The 19,633-nt window shown below is 44.4% G+C and overlaps 1 protein-coding gene across 1 annotated transcript in view; it reads right to left on the bottom strand.

Moving 5' to 3' along the window:
* The window catches only part of EPHB1 (EPH receptor B1), a 290,788-nt gene that overhangs the window by 54,422 nt on the left and 216,733 nt on the right, over window positions 1–19,633 (bottom strand). Inside the window, exon 10 of the mRNA XM_054708147.1 lies at window positions 11,828–11,950. Within this exon, the coding sequence (XP_054564122.1) occupies window positions 11,828–11,950 (123 nt within the window). The remainder of the gene's footprint in view (window positions 1–11,827; window positions 11,951–19,633) is intronic.

Below are 19,633 nucleotides of genomic sequence, written 5' to 3'. Positions count from 1 at the left end.
GGAGGAGGCAATTATGGACAAGGAGAGCCCCAGACTGCAATGCAGGCCCCGAGAGTCTCATCCAATCCCAGAGCAAAGACTGGCCAGTCCAGAAAGTTCTAGGCCCTAGCATCTTCTCACCCCTCCCCCCCCAGGCTCAGTCATGGCCTGGAGCTGCCAGGAAGAGCTGGTCTCTGCAGGAGAGCTGGGGCTGATCCTGAAGGCGCTGGCAGCTACCTGCCCGCCTGGCCACTGAACAGCACGTGGTGTTTCTAAGCCCATGGTCGGCAAACTGCGGCTCGCGAGCCACATGTGGCTCTTTGGCCCCTTGTGTGTGGCTCTTCCACAAAATACCACGGCCTGGGCGAGTCTATTTTGAAGAAGTGGCATTAGAAGAAGTTTAAGTTTAAAAAATTTGGCTCTAAAAAGAAATTTCAATCGTTGTACTGTTGATATTTGGCTCTGTTGACTAATGAGTTTGCCGACCACTGTTCTAAGCAAACAGGAGCTGCAGACCTCTGCCGGTGCCACAGCACTGGAGCAGGTCTGCAGTAAAATCACCATGGGTGAAAGCAGTCTGGTGACACCATTTCCGGCTGCTTAAAAAAATTCTGTTGAATCCTGTTAAATGTACTTTCAAAAGTTATTTTATGTTTTAACTTGGTTTTGTAACTTCTACTTCTTTCCCGTGAAGCAGTTTAATATCTTCTGGTAAGTGCATCCCTGAAATGTGTGTCAGAGGCCTGACAGCAGACACATGGCTCTCTGCTGGGAAAACCGTCGTTTTTTACTTTCAGCTTCTGGAAGAAAATGATGGACCACACTGTGAGCAATCAGATAAATTACCGGCCACATTAGAAAAGCCAGTTAACTGACTCCGCTGCGAGTCAGTTGAGAGTTCCTTTTGTTTTCTGCTACGAAGATTGGAAGGAAACTGCATGAAAGGGTTTTTCATGCAAAGCTCCTCCAGAGTCAATGGAACTTGTGAGAATCTAAAGCTAGATTAGAGGTTGGCTTAAGCACCATTAGGAAGATTTCAACATGGACCTTGCAATACTAAGATATATATCGTGTGTAACATTGGTCTGGGCATTTAATCACATGTTCTTTGGTGAACTGCTTGAGGTCCCATTCACGTTTGTTATGCACCCCACTGTAGTGCCTGGTGGGTGGTAGGCATGCTGATAAAAGGTGGGGTATCATTTGTTGTTATTGTTTTGGCTTTTGCTTTGTCCAGTCTTGGGTTCTAAACTGCTGGAGGCTCTATCCGAAAGAAGTAGAAGTGCCAGTATTTACATTTTTATACAAGACAATTTGCTGCAGCATCTTCTACAGTCAAATACCATCAGACCATCACCCAGGGGATGGTTGAAAATGGCACAGCCAGCCCTAACCGGTTTGGCTCAGTGGATAAAGCGTCGACCTGTGAACTCAAGGGTCCCAAGTTCGATTCTGGTCAAGGGCATGTACCTTGGTTGCAGGCACATTCCCAGTATGGAGTGTGCAGGAGGCAACTGATCGAAGTTTCTCTCTCATTGATGTTTCTAACTCTCTATCCCTCTCCCTTCCTCTCTATAAAAACAAAATCAATAAAATATATTTTTTAAAAAAGAAAATGGCACAGCCATCCCACAGAGTACAAGGGGCTACTGAAAACTAATAGATGAGTGATAGGGACTGACTTCAAAAGATGTCCACACTACATTGTTAAGCAAAGAAGAGCAAGTTATAGAATGTGATATGTACTGGGTGAGTGTTTGTAAGCAAAAATATTTTTAAAAATTCAAAACAAATTTATTTTTAGCTTCAAGTTATTTTTTTAAATGGTTACCCTAGAATGGTGGGAATACGAGTCAGGAAGCATAGGTTAGTAAACTTAGTTACTTTTATGTTGTTTAAATTGTTCCAATAAGCATTCCTTTTGTAGTTCAAATGCATAAAATTTAAAGGAAAGTACTAAATAATAGTGACCTATCATATATGTATGTATGTATATTTGTATGTGTACATGTTTCCATATACATGTATATCTGTGTATGTGTATATATGTACCTATGTGTCTATATGTATGTATGTATGTGTGTGTATATATATATATATGTGTATATATATATGTGTATATATATATATATATATATTCATATATATATATATATATGTATATATGAAATCCATCTCTCTGACACCTTGACCTAGCAGGTATTCAATAACTATGAGCTGAATGAATACAAATTGCATATTTGATAAGTATACTAATTGAAGAATATTGGTATTTCTTTCTTGTCATAGTAATAGGTTCTATTTTCTTTTAGTGAAAAGACATAGTTGAGAGTTGAGGGGAAAGGTATGCTCATATTTCTTCTTAGAGGAGATAGTACACCAATATTTATTGACCACCTACTATGTGCCAGGCACTGTGCTAGGCTCTTTGCCTGTCTTATTTCATTAATCCTCACAACACCTTCATGAATTGAATATTATTATGTCCATTTTACTAATAAGGAAACTGAGGCACAAAGAAAACGTGCCCTGAACCTCAGAGCTGTGAGTCAGAGCAAGAGTTGTCTGCGCCCATTCTTTTGCCTCTCGGAAGGATGCTCGGTTAGCAGTGCCACAGGGAACAGAGTTGTGTAAATATGAAATTATAATCCAGGGACCACTGTGCCACAACAGTTCATGTTTAACAGTTTATATGCAGTTACTGTCACAGCAATTCAGTATCCCGGGAGCAGCAAACACAGTGGAACTATTTCATGGACAGATGTCCCTGCCTGGCTAGCCAGGTGGCACCAGAATATTTAGGAAGCAATTTATCAATTTTTATACATCAGTGTGCGAAGTTTGGAGAAGTGCTCCAGGTGAATCTGATGCTCCCCACAACCCACACACGAATACCCCAGGTGAGGACTTCCATTCTACACCTGTGGTTCCCAAAGTTGTTTGGGAGACCTGGGTCCTACCTCCTGTGTTTCTGATTAGTTGGTCTGGGTGCAGCCTGGGCATGGGTGTATTGAAAAGCTTCCCACAGGATTAGCTACATAATTTGTGAGGCCTGTTGCAAAATGAAAATGCAGGAGTCCTTGTTCAAAAATTACCAAGAACTTGAAGACTGTGACAGCAGAGCACTAAACTACCTGCAAGCCCTTCTGAGCATGGGGCCCGGCATGACTGCACTGGCCACAGGCCCCTAAAGCCAGGCCTGGCTGCCCAGGTGGTTCTAAAGTGCAGCCAAGGTTGAGAACCAGCCAAGGATCTTTCAAATAGATTAGTTAGTAAACTGCCAAAGGCCCTGGAATACCTGGAACTTATTTCTGCACCTTTTGAGTTCCTCTGAAAGCAGTGCTTGCACACGGGCTGCCTCTCACTGCAAGGGCCGATGCAGAGGACGGGCATGATAGACATGAGTGGGGAGAAGGAAGGAAAGAAGAAACCAACGAGTGTGTGGCTTTGGAGAGTTCTGTCTGCATGGAATGGTGTGGATCACATGACTTCCCTAATTGGAAAATGTTATCCCATTGTTTAGTCTTTGTGGCTGATGTATCTTTAAGTGCTTCTAATACTTCAGCTTTAAATTACATCCTGTGTGGGTGTCTCATCATATAGTTTTTAACCCTTTGCACTCGCTTGCTTTTTTCTCGATTCCTTTATTCTACTCGGGATTTAATGCTAACCATGTCGAGTCACACTCGACATCCGAGTGCAAAAAGTTAAAATTGGTAATATGAAAACATGCTCTCCTGAGAGGCTTTCTGGGGCAGTGAATCTACTCTGTATGATTCTACAATGGTGGCTACAAGTCCTTATACATTTGTCCAAACCTATAGAATGAACAACACCAAGCGTGACACCTAATGGAAACTATGGACTTTGGGTGAAAATAATGTGTCCATGTAGGTTCATCAGTGACGGATGTTGATAATGGGAGAGGCCGTGAGTGTGTAGGAACAGGGAGCATATGGGAAATCTCTGTTTCTTTCCATTAATTTTGCTGTGAACCTAAAACTGCTCTGAAAAAAAAAAAAAAGACCTAAAAAGAAAGCTCTCCTTGGACAGGAGGAGATGGACTCTGAGGTTGTTCACAATGGTGGTGGTCATTACTGCTCTCAGAAATGTGCTCTGCAATCACTGGAAAGCAGTGGCTTAAAGAATGGTGATTCTGTAAAAATAGCTCCTTTCCTGTCTGGCAAAGAAATAACTTCATGTTCTCCAAGCCCAGAGGTTTTCAAAGCACCAACTGCAAAAAAAAGTCACTTAATTCATTAGCCTCACTCAGAGGCTGTGCTCCACCCTGTAATGAAGTACCCTCCACCCCCACCCCCAGCCCAGTAGGGGGAAGCTTTGGCTGGGAGTAGAGGAAGAAGTCTGTGCCAAGCCCCATACCCAACTTTGGGCTCATCACTTCCCCAGCCTTAGCTTGCTCGGCTCTACACAATAAAAAAGAAATGATGTGGACTGGCAGCTCTTCCTAACAGGGTGTGGAGTGTGTGAGAACATGCTTTGTGAACTACAAACTGTTGGAGACACATGTGGGGAGGGAGTGGGGATGGAGGTGGAAGAGAAATGGAAGGAAAAGTAGGTTTCTGCAGCCTAATGGGAATTGGAGGAGGTTTATCTGAGACACAGCAGGACTTTTTGCCAGGGGTGTGGGGAAGTCTAGCTGCCGTGTCTGGGCATAGAAGCCTAAGGAGCTAAAGTCTGGGGGCTCTGACCCTCTAGCATCTCCATAGTCTCGTAAGGAGTGGGAGTCAATGAGCATATTGTTGTTATTAGTAACGAACAGAAAACCAAGGCCTTGTGTGGCTGACAATCCAACAAACTGCTGTCACCTATGATCTTTGACCTTAGGTTCATATACTGTTCTTAAAAAAACTATTTTTTGCTTTTTGGACACCTTCCCTATAATGAGGGCCAGAACCTGAGGTCTGTGGTGCTTTTTGATTTGCCACAATCTGAGTTATAAGGAGCTTCTGAATCATGGCCATACGATTTTCATTTTTAAAATAATTCATCATACTTAAAAAATATTTTCAACAAATCGAGCATTACCATTATATTTAAAATAGATGCTTATATGGAATGATTGGGTAGTGATCGTGGTTGATTCTTTCCATGCGGAGCCTTTACAGACAGTAATTGCAGTCAGCCTAATTTTGGACTGGCTGGACTTTGATTGGCACATGTCTTTGCAGCAGACCTTGGAGCCTCTCCTACAGCAAAACCTCCCCATGGCCAGGACTCAGCTCTAGCTTCAGGCCAGTCTGGTGGCCAGTGGCTCTCAGCAGGGGCTCTTAAAGTGTGGTTCCTGCCCAGCAGCATCAGCATCACCTGGGACCTTATTAGACAATGCAGATTCTTGGACCCCACCTAGACCTACTGGATCAGAGCTCAGTAGGTGAGGCCCTGTGACTTGGGTTTAACATGCCCCCGGGTGATTCTGATGCCTGGCTCAAATTTGAGAACTATTACCCTCAAGGCTGTCAGCTGAGAGTCATTGAGCCGGTTCCTGTGATTGTCCTCCCAGACAGACGCTGAAATTATTCCCTGCAAGTTTCAGCTGCTTGCCAGTTCCCCTTTCCTACCTTCCTTGACAAAATGAGGAAAAGAGGAAAAAGAGGTGCAGCAGCATTAAATACCTCAGCTATTAAATATAAAATCAGAAGGAAAGAATTTTCAATTTTTGAAAATGAAACATCCAACCTGCCAGCAGGTATTTCAAGCAGTAGCTGTTGGCTGTGTGTAGCACGAATCTACACACAATTTCACTTTTTTTTTTTTTTAGCAGCATTTTGAAGTCACAAACTGCCTTAGGGGGAAGGAAAAAGGGAAAGCAGAGCTTCTAGTTACTAATTCAAACTTCCACCAGAAAAGTGACTTTTAAAGAATAAATTTAAAGTAGGTTCGAATTTCCAGCAAGTTTTATTACACGAGCCTGTGCAAGATAAGTAGGTTATTGCTGAACCAGGGATAGTAAAACCATGGCAGGCTTTCCCCTACCTCCTGACCCTGCACTCAGGGCAGGCATTACTAATTGATTACAACCCTATTCCTCCTTCTTGGCCGAGTCCCCCAGGTACCCATTACCAGGCTTCTGGAGTTGGTGAATGAGATGGAATAGCCATTGTGTTCATAATAGCTAATACTGAGATGGTGAGAGCAAACTAGTTTTCTCTTTTCTGGTAGCTTTTTGTGGTTGTTAGACAACTGCATACCTACATACCACTTATTTTCCTAACATAAGCAAGCAGAGATAATTAAAAATGCTAAACATATTGGGTCTCGTTGTCCTTCTTAAGGCACAAAATTGATCCTATTAGAAGAGGTGGACCTGATGATGGGACCAGGGTATTCCAGGAAGAACATGCTGTCCCCAGGAAACATGGGACAGTCTTTGTAGCATACGACATGGGCATAGTGAATTCCAGGATCAGATCCTCATTCTCAGCAAACAGGCTTTGGCATTCCAAACTGCTGGGTAGAATTTACCATCAACCGCAATGTCTTGGTATACTTAGTTGCTGTTTTCCAGAACAATAACCAAAGTGGTAGGTGGTATGGGGTTATGTTCACCAGTCCCAGATCAGCCCTATTTGGGTTTTAATTCTTACTCTACCATCAACTCAACTAACAGCCTGACCTTGAGCAAGTTATCCTCTAAATGTTAATTTCCTCATCAGTTTAAACACACACACACACACACACACACACACACACACACACACACACATAAGGCTATTATGAAGGTTAAATAAAATAATGTTTATAAAGTCTATAGACCAGTGTCACGCACATGATGAGTACTCAGTACATGCCAACTATATTAGTTATAATTAATGAAGACATCTATTTGCTTTCCTCTTCTAAAACTGCCTTCTGTGACTCTTACCCAATCGGAGGCTACCCTCATGTTGCCCACCCTTACTCTGAATGAGCCCAAGAAAGTAAGGCTGGCAGGTGGCCTTTCTATCAAACCATCCCCAAAAAATCCATCCTCTTCTTCAAAGAGAGAGGTGACAGGCCTTGCTGGCCCCTTCCTATCTGTACACATTCCCTTTCCCCAAATCTCTTCACCCAGCCCTCTCACCACAAGCCTCCTTCTCCCTCACCATGAGCCATCTGTGGAAATGCTGAATCAGCAGCTGCCGCAGTCAGAGGAGGATGTGTTTATTAATTAAAATACAATTGGCATGTCTTCCCTTGGATGACACCTCCTGGTGACACCTCTACCTACATTTCCATGCACTTGACAGTCACACTCAGGGCTGCTGCATATAGTTATATAGGTTACACCCTGCAGGATTGCCATTCATGCTGCAGGGCCCAATCATACATGGCAGGCCTGGTTTATGCGCTGGGTGAGCCTACTGAGCAAAATGGCCAGAATTAACCAGTGCTTTGGGATTCACCTGTGAGATGACTCCTATTAGTCAGATTTCTGGTTACAAAGAGCCGATATTCTCCAAAGACCAGATGGCCTACTGCCCTCTTTCGATAGAAACATCAACTTTTTCCATTATCTTCAGGGATTACAGGAAAGACTGTCCTTCCTTCATTCCACTGGGCCACTTTCAGAGCACCCATGAGCTCATTCCACCTTTCTCATGTCTCTCCCCAGTCTCCCAAAGTCTACCCAGCTCTTATCCCTGTAATGATTTTTCCCTGAAGGTCTACTTTCATTCAACCATATACAACAAAGACTTAATTGAGCACACTAGGCTAGGCATGAGACTAACAAAACCACTCATGTCTCCTTGTCCCTACAGAATGTTGAGCCCGGTGATGAAAGATGGGCACTGAACAAATAATTACATAATGACAATGAGTCATTATAATTCAGTTTTCTTGAATGGTATCACACCTGGCTCATAACTTACTTTTTTATTCCTGTGTCCAATATCTTCCACACTTTAGAAGACTCTTAGGCAGTTGATATAGTTCTTCAACCTCATAATTTCTAGATTTTACTCTATTGGCCTTCACTTGCTTGCACAACTGCCACTTCCCACACCCTCGGGGCCAGGCAGCCTTCCTCTCCTTTCAAGATGTTTAATCTGATATCCCTTATTTCTGGCCATGGCATGTCTTCATGCCACATTTCCAGTCACCAAGCCCAAGAGTCACTCCATTCAACATAATTGGATACATTCTGGTTTAGACCAGTTTAGTTATTTTTGTGCAGCCTTCTTTACCACCCTGGATCCCAGTATCTGCTATCTTAAACCCTCCCCAGGCAAAGCCCCATAACTGGCCTCCATGTCTCCAAGGTTGTACTGATTCTTTCCCATCACCCCTCGCTAGTCCACTCCAAACAAAGCATATATCAATTTCATCTCCCACCTTGCTCAGAAACCTCCAGGAGTTCACCATTTTCTATAGAATAAAACCCATACCGCAGTCTCTTGGTCTCTAGGCCTCAGCCTGATTCTCTAGCCTCAATGCTCAATATTTATCCTCAGCAAATCCTTTCCCCCACCCCTTGTTTTCAGGACGTGCTACACAGAGTTTCATCCCATCCAAAGCCTCCCAAGTCCCTCTTCCCTGGCTCCTTCCCTGCCACCACGCCTCTCCTCCCACCTCCACCTATGTGTTCTCTGAGCCCCTCCTCTTAGCTCTCAATCACATATCCTCCTGTGTGTCTAAGTCAGACAATAACCCCTGCAGGACAGCATTGCTAGGCATTCAGTGTATTTCCTGGGATCCACTACAGTTGCAGGCACAGATTCAATGTTTAATAAATAAGGATCTTGTACTCTCAACTTAATCTCTCCTGCAACAAACATGACCCTTTCCTCTGGCTCCAATTCAACAGGCACGGGCTGGTTCCTTTGCAAACTTTTTGAAATAACCTTGCACAGTCTGGAAGTGTTAAGCTACCACCAGCTCTCCATAAAACAAAGACACAAATACCCTTGATTTGTAGCATTTGCCAATTCTCATGGTGTAAATACTCCTACCATGGCTAATGTTCAGTGATATCATGTTGGTAGCTTGACATGGGGCTGGAAAGATTTGTCAGATTCCCAGCAGCCTGGAACAAAGACCTCCGCCTGGTTGCTGCTGACCACCCTTAACCAGACATCTATCTCTCGAAGAAGACAGCACAAATTGGCTTTTGCGAGGTAATGAAGCTCGCTCCAGCACACCACTGCTGGAAAATCATGTGAATTTTCTTCTTTATATCTTAATTTTTCCTCTTCTGTCTCATTATCTCATGAGTTTCACAAAAACTTACTTTTTCTACTTGTGTGAAAGCTCAGGCCAAAGATTATCTCCTTTGTGAAATGTTTTTGATCCCCCACCCACTCCTTGAATAATTCTGAACAGTGCTGGGTTGGCCCAACACTTTGTACACACCTGAGTTGGAAATAACATAAAATACTGAGCATGTTATTACTGGTCTGTTTGCCACTAAGACTGTCAGACCTATGAGGGGGAGAGCAGTTTGTTCACCTCTGGAATTACATGTCCAGCATGCAAGACATGTTCAGAAAGAGCCTTCTCTTGTTGAAGAAACAAGAGAAGGAAGGACAAATGACTTATGATTCTTCTTTTCATGTTTCGTTACCATATTGCAACCCAGTTTTTGCCCCCTGCTCCAAAATCTGGCAGGTGGTTAAGAGAAATATTGTCAATTACACTATAAATCTTGCCTTACAAAAAAAATTTTTTTTAACTTGGCCTTCATACCAGCTCTTTTAGCACAAAGTGAAGCCAGTCTCAGTGAGGCAGGCTGTGGGAGAAGCCAGAGTGGGGACAACGGAGAAAAAGAACTGGAGAATGGAGCAAGATTGGTTCCAACCTAGAGTGTCTACTGTTAAAATGGCACCAATCATGCAGAGTGTATTACTATCCACAGGGATTAGCTCTGGGATTTCATAATCTCAAAGAGAAGGGTGTCTGGCCGAAGGTGGTCAACAGCAACCAGGCAGAGGTCTTTGTCCCAAGCTGCTGGAAATCTTATAAACTCCTAAATGTATCAATCCTTCCCCAGTACCATGTGAACCACAAAGAAGACTGAGCTTCTCTGTGCAGAATACACAAACATCATCAAAGGCTACACAGAAATTGAAGGTGAAGGATTTGAAGCAGGGCCATCAATTGCCCCTTTATAGGCATCCAGTAGTTGGTGAGCTCACCCAACATTATAATTCCCTGGCAGAATCATAAGTGAGAAGGCTTTTTACTCCTCCCCGACAAAGGCGGAATGGGGCTGCTGTGTGCTCTCTGGGATGAAATGCAGCCCAGGACACACTGTTCTAAGCACATGACATAAATAACAACATTAAAATCACTAGCACCATTACCACATGACACAACCACAATTAATAATGCAGGGGAAACAGGGTGCAGGACTGAACATCTACCTCGCCAACACTCCTTCAAGTTTACTGGAGAAATCTGATCCCCTAAGAGTACTCCAATTTATCTGGTATCCAGCCTTCCAAGGCAGGATCCTTAAGTATGTCAGTGTCTAAGGAGGAAGAGAAAATTATCTGCACAGAAGTGAAAGTCGTGGTTCAGTAACATATTTAATGAAAGTCAATGGGAAATTCTAGTATGTATAGACTCATGTAGATCAGATCATGGCTAGCCAGCTGGAACTCCTGAGGGGCTGGTGGGAAGAGAGTGGCATGCCCTGAGAGAGCACCCACCACGTGTGATGCCATGAGGTTGAAGCTCTTTAAGAGGAAAACCAGAGCATGAAAATGGTGGCCTAATGGGGCAAGCTTTCAAATGCGACTTCCAATTTCACAGATGGCTTTTTGACCCCTCAGTGCATTAAGGGAGGCAGCAAATGGAAGAACAGTAACTTTCCCCTAAAGATAATATATGAAGTGGCTGTCTGTATGACTTTGACTAGACATATTTCATGGAGTTAAAATATAAAATATTATGGGAAGAGGTAACTCCATGGCTCTTCAAATATATGAATAAAGACATAGGAGCTAAAAAGACTGTAGCATATATGTGTGGTGAGAGCTTAAACAGTGGCTAACACGAATTAAAGAAGAAAAGACACAGAATGTTGTACAAGAAAATAAAAGTAGGAAAGAAGACACGAAGCAAACACATCTTTAAGAATACTCAAAAGCAGCAGCAGAGGAGACAATAAAGAGATTACTTATAAAATAATGATATTTTGGGATATTTTGTTCATTTACATAAATAAGGCTGGGTTCAAATTGACCCAACTACTGATCCATTAAAGGAAGATGAAAATTCTGGACCAGTCTTTAGGTACGATTTCCTGAGAGTATCTCAGGCAGTTAGTTCTGTCAGGCTGGGTTTCTATTCCCAGCAGTAAGATGGATGAGAGCACACGTGTTTCTTGGGAGTGAAACTTGTCATGTGTTACCATTCATATCATAGATGTTCTGTAGAAAATATGGTTATGGGTGAGTTTTCTTCTGGGTCCAGGGCTTCCTCTTCAATTCATCATGGTCTGTTTCTAAATGCATGCATGTAGGAAAGGAAAACTGAACGCATGGGAAGAAATCTTGGCCCAAAGGCATGGAGATGTCATTGTCAGTGAGTGGGATACTAGGTCCAGCTTTCTAAAAATTTCTATTTCTTTCAAAGTCTTCTCAACTGAGCGCTCTACATCTTTTCCCTTATCTGAATTTGGTGGTCCATTTCCAGAGCTATTTCTGAATCTTTTAAAACTACAGCTGACTTCTCTGCAACACCAAATATGGCCACTATGATCAAGGTCCCCCAAAGGTCCCTAGAAACACACTGCAGATGGCCAAACTCATCTTCTAGGGAGAAAGATGGTAGAAAACACCTAGAGTGGTGGGCAGAAGATTTTTGGACACCAAGAGAACAGAAACGAGGGAAAGGAGAGCCATACCTGCTCCGATGACCTCTTCAATTTTCACAAAAGATACATCAATCTCCTTGGCAAACTCCCGGACAGCTTCGTTGGGGTCCTCATAAGTGAAGGGGTCAATGTAGATCTTCATCCCTGGGGAGCCTTGTTGGAGGAGATAAGCAGGGTTAACATCCCGAAGAGGAACGGTAGTCATTAAGCATAGGCTGCTGTCCCCAGCAGTGAGGGTGTGGCTCGGGGGGTCTCTCCTGCCTTGCTGGGCCTCACCATCTCCCTTCCCTCTGGGAAACACTAGCCTGGTTCTCTGTCCTCTACTTCTCCTTCTCCATATTCTCTTCTGAATTTGAGCTTTTGATGAAAAGTGGAACAGATTACTTATAAGTGACAGATCAGGACCAGTTCCCTTACCCGGCGCTCACAGAAGGCAAGGAAGCTGATTGATGCCAACCCAATGCATTAGCGGAAAAGTGGTGGTAAAATGGTAGGGCAGATATCAATATTTATCAACTTGACAACTTTCCTGAGTGGAGGCCGCCGTTAAGGTTATTACTGACGGCTATGTCCAGGGCTGGAAGAGGGATGAGGATGGATTTAAAAAAAAGAAGAATTCGCTATTGGAAAAACCTCAAGATATAAATACCAAGACAGTATACTAGAAGAGAAAATCTGAAGAGGGAAGCACAGAAAATACTGATAGAGAAAAGAGCAGTGTCTACATAAAAAAAATGAGGTAGAATGAAAGAAAAATGGTAATCGAATCCCCCTGCCTTCAGACACACTGAAGTATGAAAAACAAATAAAATGGTGAACGAGAAACATATAAAGGAATATAGACTTTGTCACTGATGTTTACAGTGGCAAGATAAATAGGTGTGCATGGGGACAAAATAGAGAATTGTCACTGCAGAAAAAATGGATTCAAAAAGTGGAAGAGAGGGGACAAAAACAGGAAATGGAACCCAAAAAACAAATGGATTCATTCACAATGTAATCCTTCAACATGTTAGCTGTGTCACTAGGCAAAGTATGGGGATTGCTTTCATGGTGGTGGTGTGTAGTAGGAGGGTAGGCTTCGAAAGCTAACCAACACGGTCTAGCATCCCGTCCTGGTGAAGAGGAAGTATTTTCCCTGCTCACTGAGGTCGTCAAGGTCATGTAAGAGTCAGATTAGCAGGCAAGGCAGATCTGGAAACACACAGTGCTCTATGCCCTCAGCTGGGGCCCAAGGGGCAGGCTGGACCTCAGGTTCCCTGAGCTCTGCCCCCTCAGGACTGCATCCCCCTCTCCAGTTTATCCCCCAATGACTCCCAGCCCTTCACACATGGTCTAGTTTTGACATTTTCATCCAAAAATCTTCTGAAGATTGCTCTACAGCTTCCTCAAATTAGTGTTGGCTTGGTCAGCAATTCATTCAAGGATCAAAGTGCCAGAGCATAATCCAGAGGGAGAAGGAAAATAGAGGAAAGAATTGAAAGGGATATTTCTTTAAAGCCAGAGAAAGCCAGGTGCCCTGCTCAGAAGAACTGCTTTTTCTGAAAGATGGGTTATTCCCAATCGTTAAATAAAATCACTGGTAGCATGCTGGAAGGCCTGCTTTAGGATGATCAACACCATCCTAGTATGCTCCTTGGAAACCCGGGATGACAACATGGACTTTGGAATCTGTTGACTGAAATTTGGACACAGCAAATAGATCCTCACCTTTATACTAGAATGTTCTAATCCCTGGGGGATGCAGGAGAGAGAGGGGCAGAGGGAGAGGGAGAGATTCTACTTTAATAACAGTAGAGAAGGGGAAAGAGGGAGGTGGTTCATCTCTTTCTCATTTGGTAGGGAGAACAAGTGAAGAGGAAGAAGGATTGAAGACAGGTTGAAAGTGTCGAATGAAGCCAGACAAGCAGCTCCAGAAGCAACACTTGAGGCAAGATTTTGGAGGCAAGTGGCTTATCTGGGCCCTGATCCTAAGAAGTCCCTGTGAGTGAGTGGGGGAGTAAGAGGGAAAGGAAGACAGCCTCCGGAGTGTGCTCTCAAGCCACTACCACTGTGGGGAACTGAAGCAGGCTTCAGCCCCAGGGAAGCTCTGGGGACTCCTGGAAGTAAATCACCACATGCTTCAGAATTGGCCCACCCTGTAGAGGAGGGAGCTGTGTTATTACCACACGATTCCCATCAGTCATTGGCTGGAGCTGCTTGGCCTGCTGTGCAGGTGGGTGGGGAGGCTCCATGGCCAGAGAGAGCATTTAGGTCAATTGGGTGAAGGGGGTCAAATATAGGGTAACAGAAGGAAACTAGATTTTGGGTGGTGAACACCCCATAGAGTATACAGATAGTGAATTGTTATACATCTAAAATTTCTAAGTGTTATTAATGAATGTTACCTCAATAAATGAATTAAAACACACAACAAAAACAGATGCTGCAGGTGGAAGTCAGCCCGTGTGCAATGGAAGGGTGAGGGCATCAGACGAGGCAACAACAGACCCACGCAAAATGCAAAAGGGACCACAGCCAGTGTCAACAACCTGTGACTTTTCCCAAACTCTGTGCTGAGAGGAGGTTGAGAGCCCAGATGCTGAGGCCCAGAGGTGAGGTCAGAACCCCAAAGACTCTTACTAATGCAGTATAATGCAACAAGTCCATATCCATCTCTTTTAACAACTTTCTCCTCTGCCAATGGAGGCAATAACACCTCCCTCTGGGGTGGTGATGATGATAAGACCATATTGCAAGTGACATGCCTAGCACAGTGCCTGATGTACAGAGTGGGCTCACAAACTGATATACTCGAGATGATTACCAGTAAATTGTTCTAGGAAGTGTTTGGGGAGGTAGGAAGGGAAAGAGAAGTGGGGTGGGCAGTGAGGGACATAAGCCACTTAGGGTTATATGAGTTACTTTAAAAATGACTACATTGTTATTTTAGATCAAGGGCTTTGAAACGATGTATGTTAAGCTGTCCTACAGGATCTCTTCCATGGAACCTAATTAAACAATCTAGAATGTGCTGTAATGAATGGTTAGCAAGTAAAGACATATATAAGGATGAATGAGAAAGGATTCTCAGTTAATGAGCTTTACAGATACTGGCCCCAATGAGTTCTGGGAAGGAGCTATTCCCAGAAGGGAATGGTTCATGTCTTGATGGTGCCAGGATTCTTTTAGGCCAGTAAGAGGCAACTAAGTGCACCTAAATGGGAGAAAGTTGACACTGTAATGACCGGTGCAGTTTACTCGCAGAGAGGTTCGCTACCTTGCTGGTGTGTAGAATTATGGAGTGTGAGAGTGTGTGTGTGTACCTGCACACACACACAGCCATGTCACAGATGCTATTCTGGGGCCAGGGGTTTTGATTATTTCACAAGAGGCAGAGAGGTTGCAAGGAGCCTAGGAGTGGTGATGTGGTGTTAATTAGAATGCCTGGCCTCTAGGCAACAGTAGGGATCAGTCCTTGTTTACCTGAAAGTGAGGATCCCATTGCAACTTTGAGGAAAAGAAACTGACATCCAAAGTCGAACAAAGGCTCAAACTGGGTGCTTTTCTTCTGATAGGGTCTGATAGGGCTGACCTAGGAAATGGTCCTGGCCTACGCCCTCTGGCTGGGGGGGCGGTGATCGGCTGTCCTAAATCAGAAGAGTGATGTGGCTGAGCACCACACTTAATGGCTCCCCCTGCATCGCCTCGCCTTGTCTCCTCCGGGTGACACTTCTCTCCAGGCCTCTCTCCCACATTACGGCCAGCCTTTCTCAAGTCCCAGATGATGATGAGAGAAAAGAATGCCTTGAGCTGGGCAGAACAGGTCATTTGTCTTTCGGCTCATTTTGCGTTTCTGCATAAATCCTGCATCAGCCTGTTCCTGCTCCCACTTGCCAGTGAGCAGTTTTTAATTATCAGGAAAGTGGTATTTAGTGCAATGAATCACCAGACAGTGAACAAGGAATTCAAGTCAGCTGCCGAGTCAGGCAGCGCCAAATGTTTGGAGATGGGGCTCAGAAAATGCTCTCAGATTGTGAGTGTTGGGGAAATATTATTAGTGGCACTAATCATAATATCGAATGTAGTCTAGAGAGATCATATAAGGCGTTTTATAATGCTCTGTCCAAATGCTTCACATTATTATTGTTAATATTCTATACTTATAACATTTTACAGTTTCTGGTTATTTTTAAACACAGGGTACGTACCTTTGGCACAAAACTGGTATGTATGGATCTAAACTTCTGATTGTTAGTGCCTTGAAAGAGGAAAATATCTTAAATTTTATGATCTTCTAGTTTAGCAGTTTCTATTAAAGATCTAATTTGTAGATGTTTGTTCTCTGACCTCAAAACCCATTTATGCTATTGCTGGGGTCACAGCCTGGACTGCCTAAAGCTTTAAAGGACCATAGTTCTGGGAGATTTGCCAAATCTTAAACATGAACCACGGCTTTAAATATACTCAGTTTGGGGAGAAATAACTCAGCCATGATCCAGAGCGTTCTTACATGGCATGGAGAAGTCCTTGAAGCAGAGGGAACTCCTGGCCATTGTCAGACACCCCGCCTCATTAGATCAGGGTGCTGTCGAAAGTGACGATGCTGGGACAAATTCTGGGGATGCTGGCAGGTGTGTGGGGTGATTCTAAAAGGTCACTTGTCAAGTTTACAAGTGCCAGGTTTTCAGGGCAGAACAGAAGCAGGCTGGGAAAGGGCCAGTTCCAAATGGTAGGTGACATTTAGGGATGACAAGCGGAAGGAGAAGACTGCTCCTCTTTGGCCCTCGTGTGCATTCAGAAAGTTCAAAATCAGAACCATGGACATCTTTTAGGTCCATGGACAGCATGGCTGTCTAGGAGGCATCAGGGGGGCCAGGAAGAGCCCGATACCAGTATGGTTCTAGAGAGGTAGTGAGTGAGGTTATTTTCAGTCACTGATACCTGTGTCCCAATAGGTTTCACAGAGTCATGGAAAAACGGGGAAGCGTGTTTCCATGTTTCCTACTCTGAATCCAGGCCAGACTTAGTCATCTTCGTGACTCACCTAAATCTGGTCCAGATATCTAAGCACAAGAGAGAAATAGTTTAGGGAACTGCATATAAAATTCAGACCCTAGAAGAGACTTCATCCAATCCTCTGTCTCAATACACTGAGCACCCCTCATTTTTCTCAGCACTGACTAGACACCCAAAGAGCATTGCTCTAAGGACTGTGGGAGTTACAGGGAAAATACAGCTCATGAAGTTCTTCAGGCAATTGAGACACGAACGAATTGGGGTACGGTGCTGGAGAGTCTAGAGTAAGAGTCACACTTGGAAATAAGCTGTGAATGCTGATGAAAGCAGGGAAGGCAGGAGGCTGTGAATGCCAGTCTTCAAGGTCAGAGGCTTAGCAGGACAAGTCACATGGTCATGCATTGGAGAGGGAGAAGCTTGGAGTGGCATGAGGCACAGCTCAGAGAGAGGGCTGCCATTTCCTGGAGTGAGGAGACTGTGACCAGCTTGAATGTGGAGAGAAGGGGAGTCTGAAGTGGAACAGCGCTGATGTACTAGCACGAGAGGACCTTGATTACCAAACAAAGGCATTAGGAACGCTGCCGTCGGACACACAGAGGTGACAGCTGTTCCATCAGCAGGGGAGGGATGTACTGAGCAAGGCATCGGGGAGTACATTTTGCTGGTAGGCTGCAGCATTCACATGCATTGTCGGGGAGGAGCTGGAGGCCGAGAAAACAACCATGAGGTTGTTGCAATCATGCAGGTAGGAGATAACAGGATTCAACCATGAGAATGGAAGAAGAGGCAAGAGAAATTTTAAAGAAAGAAGTCACACACTTGGTGAGCAACTAAAGATGGGGAATGAGGGAGGGACAAGAAGAATTCAAATCAATGCCAAGTCATCTAGAATGAAGTGGTACTGTGAACCAGGCCATGGACTATGGGCAAGAAACCCTATTGTTCGGGAAGTTGGCACATGTGGTTTTGGAATTTGAATGCACAGATGAAATATACCAGTGCTCAGAAGATAGTCAGAAAACAGAATGGAAACAGAGCTGGAAGACTGAGCCTGGAGTTTAGATTTGACTGGCACATGGGTGGCAGTTGAAGCTGTAGATGTGAAGGGCTGAAGATCCAGCAGTTTCTTGGATTGAACCTGCCAGGAAAGGTCAATGGGCACTAGAAACAGTTTGCTCTGCCTGCTTCTGAGGCCTGAGACCAGGACAATGGGTGGTTGTCTTTCTCCATGAAAGAGCAGAGGCCCTGGGTGCTCAGCCAGGGTGCGGGGAAGAATACAAGAGGGGAGCCCCAGGGTGGGCAACGAGCTTAAAGAGCAGTTGATCTGAGGACCATCTTCTGTTTGGAGGTTTACCACATTGTCACACTTTGTACTTAAAACAAGTTATTGACTAATATGTGTCTCTGGGGGAAGGAAAGTGGACCAGTCTACTTGCTATTGAGGAAGGTATTCCAGGAAAAAGAGTTTAACATCTTCCTGCTTCTTTGGTATCAATGAACAGGGAATGTAGGTCCTTCCAGGCAAGACTCACTGGTTCTAGGCCATTGAAATCCTGCCAGGAACATGAGGGCCACAGCCAATGAGCTCAAGACTAAGTTAACATGGTTGCTAGAGGCTCTGGCTTAGAGCCAGCAGTGGACACATGGATGAATCTAGCTCATTCAATTTATTTGACATTTAATAAGCACCCACTGAAAACAGCCACCTTTTGTACTTTGGGGCCTTGCCTTCTTTCCCCAAAGGCCCTCATTTACTCATACTCAGCTACAAATACTCCTGTTACCTCCAGAACAAGCAGCCAAAATGACCACAGTCTCTCTCCCTCCTCCAGGGGGTAGACCTGACCTTCACCCTGGTACTCAAGGTGATTTCCAGTGAGTAGATGGTATGTCCTCTACAGTTCTGAAAAACACATTCTACCCTGGGTCAAGAAAGCCAGATGTAGAACCTTGGATTTAGATGTTTTTTCTAGGTCTAATCTAGTCCCATGTCCCATCTAAAGCAGGAATCTGCTCTACAACATTCTTGACTGAGAACTCTCTCTGCTTGAATGCTTCCAAGAATAGGAAGCTCACCTCCCCACTGAGCAGCCTGCCTCTGTGTTGGACAGCTCCAGTGTGGGGGTAGAGGATGTTCTTACACTGAACCACATCTGCCTTCTTTGATCTTTCACTCAGTGGTTCCATTTAATCTCAAGCTGCACAACAGCATGTCCTTTCCTTGGCCATAATGTGTGATGCTTGATGATGACTCCCCAGGTCCCTGCCTGCCTTTCTTCTACACCAAACTGGTGTTTCCAAGTCTCGGAGGTAACAGATTGGGACTTGGCACCCCCCACCCCCCACAGGCAGGCTGCTCTCTCCTGAACAGCTGCTTTGCTGACAACGTCCTTCCTGAAATGGTCCCCAGAACCAAGAACATCACCCCAGATGTGTTCTTACCAGCACAGAGGACAGCAGGTCTGTGCATCACCCCCTCTGATCGGAACTTCCATAGGGACTGCAGAGCCAGACAGACCTGAGTTTAAAACCTTGCTTTATAAAGCACTAATTCTAAGACTCTGGACAGGTTACTTGTCCAGAGGCTCTGTTTCTTCACATGCAAAATGCACCTCACGGTGCAGTTACGAAGCTTAAATTAGCTAAGATGTAAAGTACTTATTACAGTAAGTGCTCGAAGTTGGAGAAGAGGCCCTGGACTGTGAGCCTCAGTTGGTTGGAGCATCATCCACCAAAAGGTGGCAGGGTTCGATTCCCAGTCAGGGCACATTCCCAGATTGTGGGTTTGATCCCCAGTTGGGGATGCGTGTGTGCGGGAGGCTACCTCTCTCTCTCTCC

The sequence above is a fragment of the Eptesicus fuscus genome, chromosome 18 (genome assembly GCF_027574615.1).
Source record: "Eptesicus fuscus isolate TK198812 chromosome 18, DD_ASM_mEF_20220401, whole genome shotgun sequence".
Taxonomy (NCBI): Eukaryota; Metazoa; Chordata; class Mammalia; order Chiroptera; family Vespertilionidae; genus Eptesicus; species Eptesicus fuscus.
The sequence above is the reverse complement of the archived record's forward strand: the minus strand, read 5'-3'. Positions and strand labels throughout refer to the sequence as shown.